The sequence below is a fragment of the Sturnira hondurensis genome, unplaced genomic scaffold, assembly GCF_014824575.4.
Source record: "Sturnira hondurensis isolate 20B ecotype Veracruz unplaced genomic scaffold, ASM1482457v3 Scaffold0001872, whole genome shotgun sequence".
Taxonomy (NCBI): Eukaryota; Metazoa; Chordata; class Mammalia; order Chiroptera; family Phyllostomidae; genus Sturnira; species Sturnira hondurensis.
The window spans coordinates 23727388-23751155 of record NW_028074503.1 but is presented as its reverse complement, the minus strand read 5'-3'; the positions used below and the strand labels follow the sequence as shown (position 1 = coordinate 23751155).

Genomic DNA, 23768 nt, shown 5'->3' with positions numbered 1-23768 from the left:
GTTGTATGTCATCTGCTGTTAAATTCATCTATTGTTCCCTGGCTGGTGTGGCTCAGTGGCTTGAGCTCCCACCTGCGAACCAAAGGGTTTCCCACGTGATTCGCAGTCAGGGCACATGCCTGGGCTGTGGGCCAGCTCCCCAGTGAGGGGTGATCATGGAGCAACCACGCATTGATGCTTTTCTCCCTCTCTTCCCTCCTTTCCCCTCTGTCTAAAAATAAATAAAATATTTTTTAAAAAGTTATCTATTGAGTTTTTTTATAATAAAATAAAAATTTAATTTTAGAAAAGCTTTTAGATTTACAGAGAAGTCGCAAAGCTATATATAGAGAGTTCCCATATAATTCTCATCAGTTACCTCTATTGTTAACATCTTACATTAATGTGGTACATTTGTCACAACTAGAGAATCAACACTGATACTTTGCTATTAACCAAACTTAACACTTCATTCATGTTTCATTGGTTTTCTCCTAATTTTTTTTTCTTTTCCAGGATCTCATTCAGGTTACCACATTACATTTAGTCATCATGTTTCCTTACCCTCCTCTGGTCTGCAACATTTTCTCAGATTTTCCTTATTTTTGATGTTTCAGAGTTTTGAGGAGTATTGGTAGGACATTTTTCAGAATGTCCTTCAGTTTGAGTTTGTTTGATGTTTTTCTCATAGTGACACTGGGGTTATGGGTCTGTGGGAGGAAAACCACAGAGGGGAAGTACTGTTCCCAGCACATCAGATCAGGAGTGCTATTGACATGAGCAATCACTGATGACATTGACCTTGATTACTTGGCCAGGGTTGTGTTTGTCAAGTTTCATCATTATAAAGTTGTCCACCACTGTCCTCGTTGTCTTCATTTTTGAAGGAGGAATATTTCCAGATACGGAATTCTTGGTTGATGTGTATTTTTATTTCCTTTGATGGCATCATCCCATTCATTGCCCTCCAGTTTTCCATTTTTCAGAGGGGAAGTCTTTTTAGTTGTGTCGTTGCTCCCCTACAAATGACGAGTTTTTTTCTTGCTGCTTTCATTCTCTCTTTACCTTAAATTTTAGAAATTTCTTTCTTTTTCTTTTAAAGGTTTTGTTTACTTTAGAGGGGAAGGGAGGGAGAAAGGGAGAGAAACATTAATGTGTGGTTGCCTCTGGTGTGCCCCCCTACTGGGGGGCCTGGCCTGCAACCCAGGCATGTGTCCTGACTGGGAATTGAACCTGCAGTCCTTTGGTTTGCAGGCAGACACTCAGTCCACTGAGCCACACCAGCCAGGGCCAGATTTCTTATTAAGAACAACAAAGTAAATAATAAGTGCATTTGATCCTCCTTTGTCCTAGTTCCTAAGCTAGGACAATGCTATGAGAGTCAGGTGAGTTGTTTTATGTGAATAGTTGGGGGAGGGTGTGTATGGTGTTTTTTTCCTTCTTATAAAGAGGAAAACTTTCCTCCTCTCCCCCTCCTCTCCTCTTTACTCAGCCCTTTGGTATGTAAATAAAATCTCTTCAGGAGCCAGATACTGTCCCTCCTTGTCTTGGCATTTTTGACCTATAGGTGTTTCCAAGTTCTGGGATCTCATTCCTCCTTGAAATGTAGACACCCAGGAAGGTGAGGCCCCAGTCTTTTCTGCACCTTTGGAGCCAGTTGAGGTGCTTATCTTGTGCTGTAGCTGCTTGGCTTTTGCTGAGATAAGGAAGGTTAAACGCGTGGCCGCAGTTCTAATCCTTATGGTATGTGAAATGTTTCTAGGAGAAGTAAAGCAGACACTCCCTCACTTTTATGGCATATTTGGTTCCCTGACCCAGGAGGCGAAGGGTTTTTTTTTTGTTTTTTTTGTTTTTTTTTTATGGGAACACTGAGAATATAGGGAGGTTTTATTTCCCACAACTTTTTCAGATATTTTTTTCCTGTCCCTGTCTCTCCCTCCATTCCTTCTGGGTCTCCTATTACCATTTCTGAGTTTTCCTTATTTCTGGGGTGTGGCTGTTAGTCACGAGACACAGTTCTTGTCAAGCATGGCCCTTCAGGGATGTCCATGGAAGGTCCTAGGCGGTGACCAAGCCCCTCTAACTTGGCGGGAGTTAACTTTAAATTTTGCCTCCTCAGCACCAGGCAGCTGTTATGTTGTTTCAGCTCTCGTTCCCTGTTTCCATTGAGTCCCTTGGATTCCTTTTCCCTTGGGCCTCAGTGTAGGAGTCAGCCAGCATGACAGACAGCTTCCTTGGACAGAAACTCCTTTACTCCTTACTTGTTCGTCAGTTCTTTCGTGGCATTTAGTAATATTAACCTTTTGTTTCTTTGTTCACAAGACTTTTCCCTTTAACTGTTATGATTAAATGTTTCTTGTTATACTTTTTCTTTTGCCTGTAATTGGATGAGGTCTTTTTATTGGTTTATTAAGGTCTTTTTCAGTTCTGAAGTCTTCTTCAGTTATGGCTTTAATTTTGCTTGTTTTAGTTTCTTCTCCAGCTTGGCATCATCACCTGTAACATTCAGATGGGACCTCTGTTCTTTGCCTTCTTCATCTCTGTTCTTGTGGTTCCTCCTTTATATGTTTGACTCAGCATTTTATTTATTACAGTTCTTGTTTTTCAAGATTCTAATGCATCTTCTAGTTGTTACTGTATTGGTTTATTTTTAATCATTCCTAGTTTTTCCAATATGTCAGAGTGCCCTCTTTTCGTTATACTATTTTCTCCCGGGAGCTTTCTGTTCTTTTTAAAAATAAATGGTTGATTTTCCTATTTTCCACTAATGATGCTTGTGTACCAAAATTTTTTGACAGTTCTGATTCAGCTCTTCTGCTGAGGTTTCCACATAACCTGTTTCTTATTTTGTAGTTACTACTCTTTTCCTCTTATCCGTTAACCCAGCCAATATTTACTGAGCACCTCTAATATTATAGCCTGTGTTCTAGAAGCTGGGGGTGTGACTGCAGAAAGACTGACCCTCGTCCCTGACCTCAGGGATCTATCTTAGTGGGGAAGCCAGACCATAAATAAATACATGTATTTTACATAATGATGACTCTTCAGAAAAACAAAGCAGGGAAAGTGTATTGAGCACCCGGGAAGGCGCAGTGTTTGCCCCCAGAGTGGGCGTTTTTGTTAACCCTGTTTGTTGTGTTGCTTCTGTAGCTGCTCATTGAATCTGCTGCTATTTCACCTTGGGGGTGGGCTGGTCCTGTTTTCTAACCTAACCTCTAGGACCCAAGGTGGTTGCGTTTTGTACGTGTTTGCTCAGTTTAGGGGAGACTTTCCCTTATTCCCATTCCTTGGTTTGGGGGTGTGAGCGAATTCTAAAGTCCCCAAGTGGAACAGTTGGATCAACCTTTTTTCCTAACACTACTGTCCAGCATAAGTTGCCCTGTGTTTGGCTTGTTTGGTTCTTGTTGCCAGTTGCTTTGCAGGAGTCACATACGTTTTCTGGTTGGAGTGGACGGTAAGAGGGGAACCTTTTCCTCAAAGGTGCTTTGAGGCAGACAGGCTTGCTGATGCTTACCAGATAAATTTGTAGTTCGGTTCTATAAAATTTGTGGTTAGTGAAAGTGTTTCCTATTTTTGAAAGAAGAACTGTATCCTAATTTCACAATTTTTGTGAGCTTGTATAATTTGTTTTCAGGGGTATTTTATTTTCAAATCTTTATTTTGAAAATTTTCTGCTCATCCAAAGACAGAATAATACAATGAGCTCCCAGTACTCATTCTCCAGTTTCAATAATTTTCAATGCATGGCCAGTCTTGTTTCATATGTATCTCACTCATTTATTGAAGTATGACATATGCACAGAAAAGTGCACAAATAAAAATGTATATAAGACAGACAAAGCATATCCTCATAATTAATTTGACACAAACGTCAGACATCATGTAATTTCATACATAAATATTTCAGTATGTATCATAATAAGGATTTTTATAGAAAAAAATACCATTATTTAATTAAAAAACATTTTTTAACCTCACTATCCACTGACATTTTATGATAGGATGAGGTGATTTCTCATTGTCTCAGTTTGTTTGAATCTGGAGCTATATAAGGTCCTCACAGTATTATCATTTAAATTGTGTTTTTGTTTATTGATTTTAGAGGGAGAGAGAGAGAGACATTGCTTTGTCATTCCACCTGTGCATACATTCACTGGTTGCATCTTTGCTCTGATGGAGGGTCAGACCCGCACACTTGGTGTATCAGGCCTTCACGCGAACCAACTGAGCTACCTGGTCAAGGCAAGGTCCTCATATTGTGACTACTGGTCGATACAGCTTTAAGATTTTTCCCATAGCCACATTCCTCCTGCATTTATCTCTCCCTTTTCCTCTTTTTAATTTATTTATTAAAGCGGGTGGGAATGTACAGTGCAGCATAGGGACCGCAGTCAGTGATATTGTAATGACTATGTGTCAGGTGGGTGCTAGGCCCATTGCTAGGGTCACCTTATAAGTTATAGAAATGTCTAACCACTGTACTGTACACCTGAAACTAGTATGATATTGAGTGTCAACAGTAATTGGAAAATAAAAAGTAATTTTAAAAAAAGAAAGTGGGTCGTAGAGTTTCTCACAATGTAGATTTTGTTGACTGCACCCCCATGGACTGTTAGTGTGTTTCTGTGTTTCCCGTGTGTTGGTTATTGGGTCTGGGGGCTCATGGGTATTTCGGTGATGTATTGGGAGAGGTTGTTTCAGGACCCGGAAGCAAGTTGAACGTCTCACTCCAGATGGAAATCCTCTTTATAGTACCTCTCTATGAGTGTTACCTGGACTTTGCTTGAACTCCTGTAAAGGTGGAGAGTTCCCCTCTTTACACAAAAGCCCACTTTAGTTCATAGATTTCTCCAAGTTCAAGCTTTAGAGTCAGATGAGTTATTATGCTTAAGTACTATGATCTTAATTTCACAAATGAGGAAACTGAGGTGTGGGAAGGTTAAGTTGCCAGGTGTCACACAGCTAGGCAGTGGTGGAGCTGGGATTTGAACTTGGTCAGATTCTGTAGTCTAGCCCTATTATGCTTTCCTGACTTTCTGTCAGATGTCCCCATTTCTGTTCTGGCTGCTGAAGCTCATTCAGCTTCAACATAGCATTTGATTTTAACCAAATAGGTTTGATCCTGTTAATAAATTCCATTGAAGTATTTTGGAATAGAAGCCTACCATTGGTATTGTGGTTGAAACATCATTGAGCATACTTACTTTTATTAATTTATTGTCCCATTTGCATCTTGCCCAGAAGCTTAGTAGGGAAACTTAACTGGCTTAGAATGTCAGCCCTGTTAAGACAGGGAGTTCTGTTTGCGTTTCCTTGCCCCTGCAGCAGTGCTGCGTACCTATCAGCAGCTCAGTAAGTACATGCTGAGTGAATGAAAAATGTGCACAGAGCTTTCATTCCATCAATCTAGTAGTCTGTTTTTCCCCAAGATACAGGTTTTTTGTTTTGTTTTTTTTTTAAAAATAGCTAACCACTTACAGTAAAAAAGATTATAAAGGAATTTAGTAATAAAGGGGCTGTTGAATGAACACAAGATTGTGAAGGTGGGATTCTGAATTTTATCAGTCTCAAGACTTTGTTTCAGTATTTTGTTTTGATTTACAATAGCTACATAATGTTAATTTATACACTGATGCACTTGCAGACATTAACAGTTTTCTTCAAACTGTATCCTGAAATCTCAGGATAGTCTTTCATTAACTAAACCCAAAGCTGGAAAGTAGGAAATTTTTGTTTGAGAGAAACTGTAATGATATCTAAAATACAACCACACACCTATTCTTACGATGAAAGTGCGGCCAAACCTGCCCTAATTTATAGCGCAGGTTTCACCTCGCCACCGGGAGTGGCGGNCTGATGCACTTGCAGACATTAACAGTTTTCTTCAAACTGTATCCTGAAATCTCAGGATAGTCTTTCATTAACTAAACCCAAAGCTGGAAAGTAGGAAATTTTTGTTTGAGAGAAACTGTAATGATATCTAAAATACAACCACACACCTATTCTTACGATGAAAGTGCGGCCAAACCTGCCCTAATTTATAGCGCAGGTTTCACCTCGCCACCAGGAGTGGGGGGGGGGGGGGCTTTACTTAGGAGGCTGTGAGCGACTCAGTCTCAGGTCTCACGTCACATGAGCAGGATCAGAGCATAAGCTTAATGAGAGTGCCTTGTGATTTAAGTGCACATGCCACTTTGAAAAGCACTGTGAACTTCGGTGCGGGTGGACCTGGGGTTCTGCACTTCCAACCAGCTTCCAGATGGTGATGCTGTTGCCGCTAGTCCACGAACCACGCATGTGCAAGGTGCTGCAGCTTTTGTTGCAATGAGAAAGTTACCCAGTTAGAGATATTAACACTCAAGCTGTGACTGGAACACACACCCGCCAGATAGACCTGAGTTAGCTTGACAGTTGCTGAGCACAAAGCAGGTATGCTGGGATGGCGTACTTATTATTCTCATGTGCATTTTTTCAAAAGTACATGACCTGGATTTGTGCAGACCTGGATTTAGAAAATTCTGGAGAATTCCATCTTTTTATATCTTTGTCATATGTTTAGGTATTATGTATAGAAATGGCAGCAAAAGCATAATTCTCAGATCTGCCTAAAAATGAATTCTCCTAGCCAATGTGTGTGTTTGCATTTCTGGTTTTCAAATGGTTAAAAACATACTTCAGAAGTGAAACAAATACCTGTAATTCTAGAATCTCACAGTTAGAAAAACCATTGTTAAAGTGAAAAGACTGGGCATCCTTCACTGACATATTGTTGACTTTGGGCCCAATACTTGGCCTTTCTGGGCTTCTTTTCCTTCCATCAGTGAAATGAAAGGTTCTGACTAAATAGTCTCTCTTAGGACGAATTGTAAACTTCTGTGCATTTATACTTTATGAGCCAGGGTTCTCCTCCAGCGAAACAGAATCCATAGAATCCACAGGGTGGGTCTATATCTATATATCTACATGAAACTCACTACAAGGAATTGGCTCGCAGACGGCCGAGCAGTCCCACCACCTGTTGTCTGCCCGCTGGGGGACCCAGGAAGGTTAACCGTGTTAACAAATTCCAGTCCGTGTGCAAAGGCCCAAGCACCACGAGAGCCAGTATTGAAAGCCCTAGTCAAGGGCAGGAGAAGACCAGAGTTTTGGCCCGGCAGTCAGGCAGAGAGAGGTCATTCAGCCTGCCTCCGACGCTCTCTTTGGGCCTGCAGTGGGGACGCCAGTCTGCTTTACTCAGGACTCCGACCGGTTCAAGTGCAGAGACGCTCTCCCCAACTCTCCTAGAAATAAGATTTAACCAGGTATCCGGGCATCCTGCAGCCCAAGCAGGTTGACCTGTGTCTCGCTCTGCAGCCTGATAGAACTGTATAGTTTCCTAAACTCCGATTCCTTGACTACGAGGGCTGGGATGGTGTAGTTTAGAGCCAAGGATTCGAGTCAGGAGACGAGGATGTGTCTGGGAGCGAGTGACAGCCTACAGCGAGGGTCTTTAAATGGAGGTGCTGTGAGTGCTTATGCCACCGTGGAGTCTGAGGGCCATGCGTGCCAAGTATATAGTGTGTACTGTGCACCATATGTTAGCTGTGTTTCTTCTACAGACGAGCAAGTGGAGGGGAAGGAGTAACTAGTTGGTCTGCGGTTCAGTGTTCCATTATTATAGACTTGGGTCTAGAAGCCAGGTCTTCGAATTCCCGATAGTCTTCTCTCAGTTCTTCAGATTGGCTTTGCTGAAATGCCCACCTTTTAAACTTAAAAATGTTTTCAACAAATTCTTCAAAATTTTGCCTGGTCAAATAGCTCTCCATTGACCACATTGCTTTCTTTATGTGTCTTTTCTATTTTATGTGAGAATAATTTGGGATTATCTGAGCAGTTTTAACCTTTATGGTTTATTATATTCCATATACTGGGGATATAGATGATCAGCTTTTGAGTTTTTTTAACATCTGCTTTTCTAAAGAAAATGGCGTATGTGTAAATTGTGCATGTATGTTCACTGTCACGTCTTTTCTTTGCAATTTTGTATTCTCAGGTGAGATGGTACTTTCTCCTACTATTTCTGTCGGTTCATCTTGTATATTAGTTTTTGTTTAGAAATGATTACAAGCAAACAGCAGTTTTTCTCATTGCTTATTGACAATAAGGTTGGTCCATGAGTGACTTCAGTTTGACATTTGACTTTATAAATGTTACGATACACTCACTTTGATTTTAGTGCTTAATGTTAACTTTTTAAAATCTTTTTTTCTCTTGCAGTTGAAAACAATCCTCGAACAGGAAACCTTGGTGCGTTGATTAAGGTCTTCCTTTCTAGAACCAAAGAACTAAAACTTTCAGCAGAATGTCAGAAGTAAGTTGGCTGATTAAGTCATGTTCTTTTCATATTTAACAGAGTGAGTATTCTTCATCTGTGGGTAGAAATCTATTATGATGGTGGTCCTTTGAAAGCATAAAGGAATTCCCCTTATCATTACGGGGGGGGGGGAGTAAAAGAGAGGTTTGGCTTTGCTGTCCAGGTCATTGGGGTGAGATGATGAATTCTGGAATCTGTTTGATTTGAGCATTTTAGATAATCTTTAGGAATATATTTTTTAAGAAGATTAATAGTGATGTACTTAGTACTAAAAAGGTAATTACTGCCCATTATNGGGGGCGAAGTAAAAGAGAGGTTTGGCTTTGCTGTCCAGGTCATTGGGGTGAGATGACGGATTCTGGAATCTGTTTGATTTGAGCATTTTAGATAATCTTTAGGAATATATTTTTTAAGAAGATTAATAGTGATGTACTTAGTACTAAAAAGGTAATTACTGCCCATTATCTCTGTTGGTCATATCTAGTTTAAATAATGACTGAAGTTTATTATTTTATTCCATGTGTATTTTCTTAATCTCTTTCATAGTAGATGAAAGAAGGTTCAGATTAGAGGTAGTTTTATACTAGATGCAGTGGGAAGCTAACCTTTATGCATTTGGGCTTTTTTTTTTCTGGCTGGCTCTTATAAAAGATTGTTCATTGCCCAGCTTTCAAACAAATTATATTACGTCCAATGAAAATGTGTGAGTTCATGGTTATTAATACAGATAGCAGATATTATGCTGTGCTACTGGTGATCCCACATTTAAAATTTTGGTCGTGTATTTGCATGTATTCTTCTTATGGTACTGTATATTGTTATCTTTCTTTTCTTTGAATTGCCTGTGTGCGGGACAGCAATAAGTTCATAACAAAGAGCAGTCATGCCTAAAGGAAATGTTTTAGGTTGACTCTATGTAAAATACATAGAATGAAATAGGAGTTAAACTCCAATAGATATCACTGGTGGATGATCCATTAAAAGATAGGGACGTTGATCTGATACTGCAAACAGTGTGGGCAAAGTGACCAAGACAGCATGAAGAAACCGTGAGCCAGAAGTGAGCGGATTGTGCTGACGATTACATTCTGACTCTTGCGTGGCTTCGGTCTTCCCTTTCCAGCCACATCTTCATCTGGCAGACACACAACGCTCTGTTTATTATTTGCTATTTGCTGAAGGTGTTCATTTGTGAGATGTCGGAGGAGGACCTACTACTTCATTTCACTTACGAAGATAGATCTCCTGGCAGTTACAGTAAGTATTGCCTTGGAAGATGTTCTGGAAATGGCATGTGTAACCCATAAGCATACAATTTCAGGAGTAAAAGTATAATTTTGAAAATTCCATTTTTCCTTATAATTTTCATTCTTAAATAAGCTGACACTGCCACTCTTTCTTCTTCCCCTGTTAGTTTATACAGAAGAGCCAAGGCTCTCAATGTTTTTCTCCTTTTTTTTTTTTGAAAATAAAGAAGCTGGTAGGATTGAGACTTTTATTTATTTTGACTTCCATGCATACGGAAAATAAAAAAATCACAAGTATTCCTTTCAGGAAACATGTCAGTTTAAACATTATCACTAGGGCGGCACCTCATTAAGTGAGACAGTTGATCAGAATTGCAGATTCGTGAGTATTTAAAGTCACTGTCATAGGGTAACGACAGGCTCTGAGTCTGGCTGTCTTTGGGGCCGCTTGGTCAGAAATAGCTTTTCCAAGGACAGTTTTCTGATGCTGCTGTTTGTCATCCTTTTCTGAAGATACAGGAAAAGGTTACTATTTTCTCCTGATACTGCAGAGATTTCTTTTTTGCCAGCAGTTAAGAGGGCCTGTGATTTTCACAATCAGCTGCTCGTGTTTCATGTCCTAGCATTAAAAGAAAAGAATGGGATTATTAACAAATGAAATATGGGGAATACAGGGTTTTGCATGTATTCCCCTTAAAGCTGTATCTCTTCTCTTTCTGAGGGCAAAGGCAGTGTTGCCCTGAGTTTCCTACAGTCATTTTAAAACACACACCTTTGCCCTCACTAGGTTTTCTTCCCTACCTAGAGCCTTAGACACTGATTTTGAATTTTAACACATGAACATGTTTAATTTTAATTTCCTACTCCGACAGTGTTTAAAAAGATAGAACTTTTGCCCTGGCTGGTATAGCTCAGTGGATTGAGTGTGGGCCTGCGAACCACACGATCGTGGTTTGATTCCCAGTCAGGGCACATGCCTGGGTTGCAGGCCAATTCCCAGCAGGGGACACGAGAGGCAACCATACACTGATATTTCTCTCCTTCTCTCCTTCCCTTCCCCTCTAAAGATAAATTTAAAAAAGAGATAGAACTTTTAATTGAATGTCTTGCATGTGTTAGTTTTGCTCGTGCTAGGCCTTGTTATTGTGGGACAAGCAGCGCCAAAACGTAGTTCCCTTGGGGAGCTGCAAACCTCTCCAGGAAGTTCCAGCAGCAACAATGGAGTGAGTGTTTATCCCCGGGGGCCTAAGAGGATCGTCCAAGCAGCACCTGCACACTTAACATTCTGTTTGGCGTTGTTATAAAATGGTGCATATATTATATGTTTACTTAACACATTATCATTTATTTTAATATAAAATTGGTTTTTATCACTTACTGAGTAAATTGACGCACTAGAGGATACACTGTATTTTGTGAGGAGGGCTAATGTCTTCCCGCAACACTCACTCTGTGCCTGCACTTGTGACTCGTATTCCTGCTTGAGAAGCGTGGTGTGCGAACATCCTGGGCCGCTTGGTGCAGAGGCAGCGTAAACATGCCATCTGTTTCACCGTGGGCACATTGTCAGGATGGCTGTCTCACTGGAGGAGCCATCGGTGAGGCCCGATGGTCGGTGGTTCTGTCTGTCTGTGCATGGACACACTGTCCTCTCGTGCAGTTCGCAGTCAGGGTTTTTTTATACGTGCTCTCTGAATTTGGTTCTTTTTCCTGTATAGCTGAGCTTCCTGTCAGACCCCCCAGCTTCAGTCCAGTGGTTATCTTTTTAAGGTTAAAGACTTGCTGTTCTCGACATATGTGGTTCTTCATCTTACCATTACGTGTTGTTAGTTTGAGGCTTCTGCTTCTTATTGCATAGTATAAGCCTTTTCTGTATTTTCTGCTGATGTCTTTTTACAAGTTACAAAAGTGAGTTGCAGTTAAATGATTACAGAGATGCTGTTGAATGGGAAAATATGGAACCTTACTATGCAGTAGGTGAAAACATCCATTTCTCAGCTGACAGTAGATGACTATCTGAATGAGGTGTGTGCAGGACTCCTTAGAGATAGATACATACAGTAGTACAGTTCGTTTGAAGGTCGAATTGACAGAAGTAGAGAACCATCTGCAAACAGTTGAGCAAAGTCAACTGAGGCATTTTAAGGTTGTTGAGTGAGTACAGCATACTGATTTTTTTGTTTATTCCAGTCATGTAGTACTTCTGTGATCACATGAATCTTGTTGGCATTGTCAGGGGAGCCATCTTTATGAGGGTGATGTGACCCCCAATAAGCTTTCAGTCTGTAATCAAAGTTTGTGAGGATTTCATATGTGAACATTTTCCCATAGGCTGTGTGCAAGGTGATAGTAGAGGGTTTGCCAGGGAGAATTTATATTTACGTAAAGGAAGCTCTTCCACGTCTTTGAGAAGAGTCGGCGGGGACAAAGCCCACCCTGGGCAACACTAGGAAGAACCACAAAATTGTTTCCCCTTTCCTTTTGCCTTCAGTGTGAGTTTTCCTTTCCTCTCTCTTGGGGTTTTGCCCCATTCTTGCCAAGGCAATAACTGATACTTTTTTACATCTTTATCACATAACGGGGATCAGTGTATTGTTTGTATGGAAGACAATACAATAATCAATAAGTAATAATATAAGAATAAACTCTGTTTAGTGTACTCACAACTGGAAACCTACTTTGCTCTACCCTGTACAGTATTTTAAGCCCTCAGGGGGCCAAACGGGCTGTTGATTCCCGCAGGCACTCACGGTGGTTTGTTTCCTGCTGTACTTGATGATGCGGAGCGTGAGCTTTTGTTTCGTCCTAACATGAGGCCCCAGGTGAGGGACCAGGCCGCTTCCTCCTCACTTAGCAGTTCTCGGCTTAATGTGGCATCTCGGGGTCGGCTCTTCTCCGTGCCGCTGGCTGAAGGCTCAGGCCCCCCGCGTTGGCTTTGTCTGGCCTTCTTCCTCAGGGTCCCCCTCCCTTGGAGTTTGCTGCTGCTCAGGGTTTTTCTCTGGGTACAGGCCAAGGTTCGTTCACTGGTGGTTCTTTTTGGTTATGGTGCTGGGCCCTTGGAGATTTCTTTTACTTTCTGGAAGCCCATCAATGCACGGAAAAGTATATTTTAGCCAAGAACTAGTTGTTTTGTACAGAAGGGACCTTTGGAGTAATAATGCCACTCTACTGCCAGTAGAAGGCAATTACAGTTTCTTTACAAATGTTTTTTAATTTTTTAAATGAGGGAAGAAGTCTGTGGAGATTGAGTGAAGATAGAAGCAATAAAGGGGGGAGAAATAAGCTGAAAGGAAGGTCCTAAGAGGAGGCACATGGATTGGGAGCACAGGGTGGGGGTGTTGGGGCGGAGAATAGGTTTGCTTTGCAAGAGCCCGTACTGCCCATGCTCCAGGGCAGGCAGCTGTGGGGATGCGGGGGGTGGGGGTGGGTGGGGGGGTGGGTAGTGGAGGCAGGGCACCTGGCGGGAGCTGTGGGAGCCAGGCCCACGGCCCCGGGAGCATAGTAACTGATTAGCTTGGCTTTTGCAGAAAACGGAGACTAGGGACTTGTCAAGTCCAGGTAAAAGGCTTGCTTAACTGTATTTCCTTGGTGTAAAATAGTTCAGTATAAATTTATTTAAAAAATATTTTGTGGGGCTTGCTCTCAAGCATAGTGTGTTCAGTATACCCAATTATCTTTGCTTTCTCCTGAAATCCCAATAAAATAATCAGTAGGGGGACTAATGAAAGTTTCGAATTTATTACTAGGTTAAAGAGGAAGAAGGGGAATACTGTGTTAACATTTTGCAAGTAGGAAAATTGACTAATGATGAACTTAACTGATCAGTGAAAGCTGAAAGCTAAATCCCAGAAAAGAGCCAATTCTTTCCTCAGAACCCTGGAAAGACCTAGGTGTTAGAAGTAGCAGGTGTGTCCAGAGGCAGACAGCCGAGAGGACGGATTGAAGGAAGCAGTGAGATGCCAGGACCCTCCGCTGTGCCGGGCGCGGTCAGGAGACCGGCCCTCCCAGTCTGATACTGGAGTCCTGCACTGGCTTTCGGGCACAGAGAAGGGCGCGGCACACTGAGAAACGGGCTTTGTAGGCACAAAGGCTACAAACGAAGAGTGAGAGGTCTTATCTTGGCTTCTAGACTCCAGGCCCCAGAGTTTTACCCACCCCACTCCCTTGCCCTCCAGAAAGTTAGTGGATGCTCTTCTGGAGAAAATGAATCAAAACCAAGGAAGATTTGTTGATAATAGCCATTCTGACGGGTATGAGGTGATGCCTCATTGTGGTTTTAATTTGTGTTTCTCCGATGATTAGTGACATTGAGCATCTCTTCATGTATCTGTTGGCCTTCAGTATGTCCTCTTTGGAGAAGTGTCTATTCAGAAACCCAAAACACTAATTCAAAGGAGTATGTGCACCCTTATGTCCATTGCAGTGTTATTTATAATAGCCATGTTGTGGGAGCAACCCAAGTGCCCATCAATAGATGAGTGGGTAAAAAACCTGTGGTACATATATACACTGGAATATTAGTTGGCCATAAAAAGAGTGAAATCTTAACATTGGTACATGGATGGACCTAGAGGGTAGTATGCTCAGTGAAATAAGTCAGAGAAAGACAAATACCATACGATTTCACTGATATGTGTAAGTAAGCTAAAGAACAAAATAAGTGAACAAACAGAATTAAGACAGACTCACGGATACAGAGAGAGAACTGGGAGTTGCCAGAGGGGAGGGGCACTGGGGAACTGAGTGAAAGAGATGGGATTAAGAAGTATTGGGTTGGGCCCTGGCTGGTATAGCTCAGTGGATTGAGTGTGGGCTTGCAAACAAAGGATCGAGGTTTGATTTCCAGTCAGGGCACATGCCTGGGTTGTAGGCCAGTTCCCAGCGGGGGACGCACCAGAGGCAACCATACATTGATATTTGTCTCCCTTTCTCCTTCCCTTCCCCTCTAAAGATAAATAAAATGTAAAAAAAGAGTATTGGGTTGGCCCAAAAGTCTGTTACATTTTTTTTTAATAAAATAAAAGACATGTTTTTTATTTTCATCAAAAACTTAATTGAGTTGAATATTTTGAGTATGTTGGCTACCTCCCACTATTGGCTTCTGGTGGGTAGAGGCCAGGGGTGCTGCTAAACATCTTCCAATGCATTAGACCCGCAGCAAAGAATTATTTGGCCAAAATGTCAATAGTACCAAGCAACTTCACAAACCACTTTTGACATGTTCTATCAGTCACAGCACCTTCTCCATACACTGCACATATCTTTTTTTGTATTTCAATTATATTTTTACCTTCCTTGAAATAATAAAGCATATCACGCCAGAAATGTTGTGTACTTTCTTCCATCTTCAGTATTAAAATGGCTGCACAAAAATTCACCAATTTTTATTTTTTTAAATGCATGCTGATATGACAGCTGTCACAATATAATCTAACAAAATTGTCTTGAATGAAGTTAAAGACAACTAAGCACTACTAGAGCCACTGTACGGAAAAAAATGTAACAGACTTTTTGCCCAGGCCAATAAATGGCCTTTGCAAAATCAGAAAACAAATAAATGCTGCTTTTTCTTTTTTTAAACAAAGGGAAAATATTTAGGAGGATTACCACTATTCCAAATCTTCCAGGGTCTCTAAAGACAACTAAGCGCTACTAGAGCCATTGTACAAAATAAATGTAATGGACTTAGGTCAACCCAATACAAATTGGTACCTACAGAGTAGCCATGGGGATGTAAAGTACAGCATAGGGAATGTAGTGAACAAAATTATGGTAACTGTATGTGGTGTCAGATGAGTAACTTGATTTATTGGGTGATCACTCTGTAAGTTACATAACGTTCAATCACTGGGTTCTACGCCTGAAACTAATATAATATTGTATGCCAACTGTAACTGAAAAATTAAAACATTATTAAAAAAAACAAGGAGGAGACTTACTGACATTTGCTTGTCCCTCAATAAAAGGCTTTGGAACCCTCCAGGGAGACCTGCCGTTTGCTAGGCTGCACCCAGGCGTGCAGGGCTTCCGTCATTGTTGCCTCCCTCTGGCAGGGGATGGAGGGCCACGGATCCCGAATGGCTGACAAATCTAGGAGAAATTGAAACAGAAGAAAAACATATGAGATAGGAAATTGTGGGAGAATTGCTAAGGATCCATAATCATTCCTCTCTAAGACACAGCCAGTTTTCTTTCCATTCCCCTCTGACTTAAAACCTTTTGAAGCTCTGGAGTTTCAAAGCTCATGGTGTGTATTTGTTTTACTAACGTGACGGAGGTGAATCTCCCCTGCAGCCAGCTGTGATTTTGCCCGTGGCCAGGTGCTTGGCTCGCGTGGCTACAGGGTTTCATTGTTCTCCTCCTTCCTGAAGCTAGTTCCCAGGGCCCCGGGCAGGCTGTAGCTCAGGGGTTATACCTGAAAGTGTGAGGNTATAACGTCCAATCACTGGGTTATACGCCTGAAACTAATATAATATTGTATGCCAACTGTAACTGAAAAATTAAAACATTATTTAAAAAAAACAAGGAGGAGACTTACTGACATTTGCTTGTCCCTCAATAAAAGGCTTTGGAACCCTCCAGGGAGACCTGCCGTTTGCTAGGCTGCACCCAGGTGTGCAGGGCTTCCGTCATTGTTTGCCTCCCTCTGGCAGGGGATGGAGGGCCACGGATCCCAAACGGCTGACAAATCTAGGAGAAATCGAAACAGAAGAAACACATATGAGATAGGAAATTGTGGGAGAATTGCTAAGGATCCATAATCATTCCTCTCTAAGACACAGCCAGTTTTCTTTCCATTCCCCTCTGACTTAAAACCTTTTGAAGCTCTGGAGTTTCAAAGCTCATGGTGTGTATTTGTTTTACTAACGTGACGGAGGTGAATCTCCCCTGCAGCCAGCTGTGATTTTGCCCGTGGCCAGGTGCTTGGCTCGCGTGGCTACAGGGTTTCATTGTTCTCCTCCTTCCTGAAGCTAATTCCCAGGGCCCCGGACAGGCTGTAGCTCAGGGGTTATACCTGAAAGTGCGAGGTAGGGGATGAGGGTTTCTGTTTTTTATTTTTGTCTTCATATAAAACCCAACAGTTTCATTTTATTAATTATAGATGAGTAGTGCCCCCCCAAAACCCCAGTAGCTGAAAAATGTGACTCAGAAAAAAAAGCATGGACTTTACTCCTTTAGAATACTTAACGTATAAGCCTGCAGTCTGTCTTTGCAGAAAAATAATGTGCTCCTAGGAGCTCCTGAATTGTGCTTTCATCATGTAACCAGTGATTTCTCTCTTCTCTCCTTTTCTTTTATATTATCAGTGGAATAGAATCAATTAAACTTACTACTAGGCACTTTTTATAATGAAATGTGGTAGACTGTATTATCCTTGAGGATAATTAGAAACGTTTCCGTTCGACCACCATTATAGCAGGCAACCAGAGTTACTGCAGGTTTTATTGGAATGGTTTGGGACACAGGCTTATAAATATTGTAATGCATTAAAATGTAGATCAATATTTTTAGAAAAGAGGGAATCCATTTGTTTTTCCTTAATTTATGATTACTGTATAGAGACATATTTGAATTTGCTAATTAGAAGTTTAAGTATGATTTTTAATGTAGAATAGTAAGTCCAATATTAGTTCCACAAGTAAGACTGACAGTAATGTAGATTCCACTGTGGATTTCTGAGTGTATTTATAGCAAATGTAACCTAGCTGTGTGCCTTCCATTTTAAAGAGATCATTTTTGCTCTAAATTTCTCAGGCACACTATCGACTTGTTTTTGGAGTAGAGCTCTGTTATTTTTTGATAGAGTTTTTAGTACTTGTGTTGGCGCAGTTTGGTACTGGGCGGCACTGAGAAGCTGACATTGACTTTGTTAATGCGAAGGAAACAACAAAGATCAGTTCTCTGTTAATATTTCTTTGAATAACTACATGTAACCTGCTTTAAATGACCCTAGCGTTTCTTTTTTTCTAGCTACTTTGTTTTCTCTCAGTGCTGTTTTTTCCCCCTTCTTCAAGTGAGTGTTTTTCTTTTTAAATCTTTTTTCCCTCTCTTACCCTCCCACTCTTATGCAAGACATTTGATTATGATATTATTCTGCTGTTCTCTGGTCCTGGGCCTAAGTCCAAAATGAGAGCGTGGTGTCTTAGCATTTGGTACTGAATGGGTACTGAACAAAAGAACAGGGACCGGAGCTTAGTTTCAGCAGTAGATTTTAAGAGCTGTACTAGACCCTGAATACCAGTGATCTTCTTTGCTTCTTCCTCCGGTGATGCTCATAGAGATCAGAGAAGCAAGGTTAGGGCTTTAGAATGGGAGAACCCTAGGAAAAGGGGTGGGATTTCGGTGACCTTGTGATACATAATAGTCAAAATAATAGTTTATATTTACTCATTGTTTGAAATTACTTCTAAATTGGATAGTGAATGTATAATATATCACCTCAATGTATAAACTAATATGTGGTATTTCAAATTTCTCCTCTAATGTAGCTCATAGTACTTATTCGCTAGGGGTTTGTATTTAGGGTCTTCATCCCCCAACTTGGTATAGAACTAGGTTTTTAAAAATAATTCATTAGATGTTTCTTTTTCTTCCTTTGGGAGTCTGGATTTGGGTTCAGTCTGGGCTCTGCTGCTCACTATAAGTACATTGATCTCTCTGGGCCTTGATTCTTCATCTGTAAAATGGTGATAATCACACCTGCTCCTCGATAGCTATCGTCAGGGTTAATGTAGGCTAAGGGGCTGAAGTAGCCTGTGCATCTCCACGGGTGGAGTTCTCCGTCAGTGTTCGCTATTAACATTATCTCCAGAAGCTACGGGATAAAATACTAAGGTGTTTGACTGGAGCTATAGAGTCAATTAAAAATTTTTTTGAGATAAAACTAGGTTGTAAACTTCACTGTAAACACACTGACTTTCTGCAAGGTCCTGTGCTCAAACTCAATTTGCTGTGTCATTCAAATTTCAAGGACTTTTAATATCATCCTTCTTGTGAGAAATGCATGAGTGTTTTACTATAATTGTTGGCAGATGACATTATATTTACTTGTTTATTGTTTATTTATTGGAACTAAGAAAGATATTTATCTTCATATGAAAGCTGAATGATACAAATACTGCTTGGAAAATAACACAGTATGAGTGATTTGCTTAATGTCAAACCTGGTAAGCAGTCAAATCTTGTCACTCTTCACTTGGTACGCAGTTATTTGCTTGTAGATTAGCCTGGAAACAAGCATATAGTATTTTGCAGGATTTGTTTTTATTTTCTTAAAGTAAATGGAAGTTGTCAGAGTTTTCAGCTGCAGGTTATTTATTCTTTTGTCTTTTATTTTGCTAGAGTTTTGACCTTGATGTGTTACATTTTTCCTTGTATGAAATATATATTTTTTATTATTTTCACTATTATGTTAAATTGATAACAAAGTTGTGAATATACTCCTTAATTGCCTCAGCTGTAAACTTGGCCAAGGTCATGAAACTGAAGAGAGAATTCTTGTAACTTAAAAAAATATATATATACATATATATACATATACATATATATATTTATCAATGAAATATATACATCAATGAAATATATATATATAAAACAAATAAGTAACATTTGTCTCTCTCTCTATATTATGCTACTACAGTGGTCCTAGTTTTTCACTCTTTGCCCCCCTCCGCCTGCTACTCCCCTCTCCTCCAGCAATCGCCCCCGTAGTTTGTGTCCATGGTTCATGGATAAACAGTAAGTCCTTAGCTTCTCGTTTCCTATACTGTTCTTGACATCCCCGTGTCTGTTTTGTGCCTGCCAATTATGCTTCTTAATCCCTGCATCTTCCCCTCTATTCTCTCTGTTCCTCTTCCCAGATGATAACCCTCCAAATGATCTTCGTATCTATGATTCTGTTCCTGTTCTAGTTGTTTGCTTAGTTTGTTTTTTTAGATTCAGTTGTTGATAGTTGGGAATTTGCTGCCTTTTTAATGTTCACAGATCTTCTTTTTGTTAAATAAGTCCTTGTAACATTTCATATAGTAATGGCTTGGTGATGATGAACTTCCTTAGCTTTACCTTGTCTAGGAAGCACTTTATTTATTGCTACATTTTTACTTGTATGAAATATTTATTTTTTATTATTTTCACTATTATGTCAAATTGATAACAAAGTTGTAAAAATACTCCTTAATTGACCCAGCTATAAACTTGGCCAAGGTCATGATTTGGCCCTTCCATTCTAAATGATAGCTTTGCTGGATAGAGTAATACAGGTTGTAGTCCTTGCTTTTTATCACTTTGAATACTTCTTGCCAGTCCCTCCTTGCCTGCAAAGTTTCCTTTGAGAAATCAGCTGATAGTTTTACGGGAACTCCTTCATAAGTAAATCTCTCCTTTTCTCCTAATGCTTTTAAGATTATCTCCTTATCTTTAATTTTTGTCATTTTAATTTGGTATGTCTTGGTGTGGTCCTCTTTGGGTTCAACTTGTTCTGGATTATCTGCCCTTCCTGGACATGTATGTCTATTTCCATTGCAAAATTAGAGTAGTTTTCTTTCCTTATGTTTTTAAATAAGTTTTCAATTTCTTGCTCTTCCTCTTCTCCTTCTGGCACCCTTGTAATTTGGATGTCAGTATGTTTAAAGTTGTCCCAGAGGTTCCTAAGCCTATCCTCATTTTTTTGAATTATTTTTTCTTCCTATATTTCTAATTGAATGCTTTTTCCTTCCTTGTATTCTAAATCGTTGATTTGATTCTTGGCTTCTTCCTCTCCTCTGTTGGTTTGTTATAGATTTTTCTTTATTTCACTTAGCGTAACCTTCATTTGTTGTCTTATGTTTTTACCATATTCAGTGAGTTCTTTGAGCATCCTGATCTCCAGTGTTTTGAACTTTGTATCTGATAGATTGGTTATCTTCATTTTGTTTAGTACTTTTTCTGGGGTTTTGTTCTGTTCTTTCATTGGGGCCATATTTCTTTGTCTCCTCAATTCGGCAGCCACCCTGTGTTTGTTTCTGTGCATTAGATAGAGTTGCTTCGACTCCCTGTCTTAGAAAAGGCACCTGTAAATTGTGTGGGGTGGAGCCTTAGGTACTTGCCAGGGCAGGGCAACCTGCTTCACTACTCTGTATCTCTTTGCAAGGAGGGCGTGGAGGGAGGGCAGTGCTGCTGCCTGGCCTCTAGAGGTTTGCCCAGCAGTCGCCCCATTTCCAGTCACTTCATCCACATCCCGTATATGACTGGTGCCCTTCCTGATCTCTAGTATGTTATTAAACTGGCTAACTCATTTGGTCTGAAATGTTCTTTAAGGAATTGATGAATGATATTAATTGTTGTTTTTGGGTTAGGTCACTTCATTTTGTAGGATGAGCCAAGGAATGATGGTTTAATAAACATGTATTGGGTTTATATTATATGCTAGCAAATCAGCTTGTTGGAATAGGTTGTTAACTCACATGGATTATGTTGGACAGCTTTAACAATGAGAAGGATTTTAGTTAGATCTACTCCTTATTGTGTAGCCTCAGAGACAAATGTTACTTAGTTCCTTGTTTTACTTTCTTCACTCATTGAGCTAGTGTGCCTACCTCTTAGAGTGAGTTTAATGAGGTTATTGAACTGATTCTTGCTGTGTATTCTTCTAAGCCTTGATTGGTGTAATTTAATGTTCTCTTCAATCTTGGCACTCACCCCTCAGAGGGTTACTGTGCCAATTCTATTTATGGCAAGGCAGGAAGGGATTTCTTCAAAATTTCTGACTACCAGGTGATTGTGGTCTAGGAAAAAGAATTGCTAAACTTTTTTGAGACTCCAAATGCTTTGATGCTTTGGAAATAACCATTAGATTTTTACTTAGCTGGGTTCAGTTCATCACATGCCAAGGTCTTTGTCAGTTATTATCATTGACAAATACAGAGTCCAATAGGGGCCTGATTGCACATAGAGAGAAATTATGATATAATGTAGCCAAAATATGCAGTGAAGTCTTTGACTGCACAAGGCATAGGTGTCATCTAGATGGTTATTCTTGTTCAAGGCCAGGCAAAAGACTTGGGTTTTATGGAGGAAAGGAAGACTTAGGATGGTTCAGATGGATAAAGATTGCCTTTAAAAAAAAAGGTTTCTGTTGGTGGAGGGCATTCCAGGCAGAGAGAAGGCATAAAGTGGCAGGTGGTGGGTAGGTTGGTATCTCTGGAATATGAATTGTGAAGGAATAATGGTGCGAGATAAAAGTAGGAAGGGATGCAGGGCCAGTGTCTTGAAGGGTCTGGTGTGCTGCACTTTGGAGCTGGGAGTTTCTTTGGGTACGTGGCAGCCATCAGCTTAAAGCAACCGAAAAGATCTAAGCCAGGAGGCTGAAAGGATGGAATTTAGTTAGGTCCCTCTGATAGCCATCTGGAGTTTGGATTGGAGAGGGGTGAACTTGGATGGAATACTAGTAGGAAGGTCCAAAAATGAGTTTTAATTTAGTAAACTTGTTTAACTGAACTGAGATCATGAAATAATGAATGAAGGCATAACATGGAATGAAGAAAAGAGGAAACGCAGAGAGGTGGCTGTAACTGAGAGGACCCCGGGCTGAGTAACAGCGAGTCCGTGTTTGGGGTTTGGGTTAAATGAAGCAACACCAGAAAGGAGACTAAAGAACAAATGAGCAGATTTGAAGCGTTGAGACAGTCGGTTCAGTTTTGTCCATGTTGAGCTTTGAGTACTGGTGATGCATCTACGTGGCAATGACCAGCAGGTAACTGGGTATGAGGATATGATGTTCAGTGGAGAGACCAAGAGGAAAATTGTAGATTGAGGAATCACCAGCATACAACGGGTGGCTGACACAGGAGATCATAGGGAGTGAGAAGAGAGGAGAAGAAAGCCAATGGCGGAACTCTGGGGAACACACCAGTGGTTGAAGGGTATCCTGAGGTAGTGGATACTGGGAATGAATAAAAGGAGAGGGGGTTAGAGATAAGGTATCATAGGAATGGAGGGAGGAAAGAATTTTTTGGAGTTGTGTGTCAGTTTTGTCCAAAGCCAGAAGTCACTGAGAGCAGTTTGGGACACAGGAATATTTCCATCGGGATGGTAATTTGCAGCCTGCCTTTGTCACTTGTTCTGTGACTTGGAAATCCATTTTACCTTCGGCTTTTTGTCTGTAAAGAGGTGTTTGGCTTCTTACACCATTTCAGTCTGTGATCTGTGGAGCTCCCACAGGTTCAGAAAAGGTTGTTTGAGGTCTATAAAGAAGGACAAGGTCAGTTATTTATAGTGGGGAGGGAATACACGTACTGTACTCCTGATTCAAACAAACTGGCTAGGACAGCTTGATTTTTAAAATGTATTTTATATATTTGACTTTAGTATAATATTTTATTTAGAAAACATAGTGTAGTATAAGAAGTTTGAAAACTACTGGCCTTCAGAAGTCATAAGATCCATTCAAGCATTAAAAACTATGCAATTAATAGCTGATGTTCAGAATTCCTTTACTAGATGAAAATCATAATAGATGCTAACTTGCACATGATTTGGATTTTACTCAGAGGTCGACATTAAAATGAACTTTTAAACAACTCCATTCTGTCTTATACTTAGTTAACAAACTGTTTATGTGTCTCACCAGGTTCTGACTCAGAAGATCTTTTGGAAGAATTAGTCTGCTGTTTGATGCAGTTAATCACTGATATTCCTCTCTTGTAAGTTCTGGCCACACCAGGGTTTGTTTTATCTTCTTTGTCTGTGGAGGATGGCAGCTGATCACGTTGATGAGTTTGTGGGTCCTGGTGTAGTACTTGTACAGTTGCCTTTTACGGGTTGTACATTCATGGAGTTCTTTGATCGTTCTTGCCTAATAATGTTTAAACTGACTGTCCATCATCAGAACAAGAATTTTGAGTTTTGAGAGGAAAATAATGCTTAAAAGCAACTGAAAAGATCTAAGCCAGGAGGCTGAAAGGATGGAATTTAGTTATGTCCCTCTGATAGCAACCTGGAGTTTGATTGGAGACGAGTGAACGTAGATGGAATACTAGTAGGAAGGTCCAAAAGTGACTATCCATAGTCATTTCAAGACTATCCATCATCAGAACAAGAATTTTGAGTTTTGAGAGGAAAATAAACCATTAGCAATACTAAACATATGGTAGGCGCAGAATTAAATTAATCTCCGTAATAAGAGATCTTATACATCTCTGTAAACCTGGGTT

The 23768-nt window shown here is 40.4% G+C and overlaps 1 protein-coding gene across 2 annotated transcripts in view; it reads left to right on the top strand.

Annotated features, from left to right (window-relative positions):
• DYM (dymeclin) overlaps positions 1–23768 on the top strand; it is a 281550-nt gene that overhangs the window by 40873 nt on the left and 216909 nt on the right. For both annotated transcript variants that reach the window (XM_037034043.1, XM_037034035.1), the window contains exons 4-6: positions 8236–8329; positions 9456–9589; positions 23186–23258. In XM_037034043.1, coding sequence (XP_036889938.1) covers positions 8236–8329; positions 9456–9589; positions 23186–23258 — 301 coding nt within the window. The remainder of the gene's footprint in view (positions 1–8235; positions 8330–9455; positions 9590–23185; positions 23259–23768) is intronic.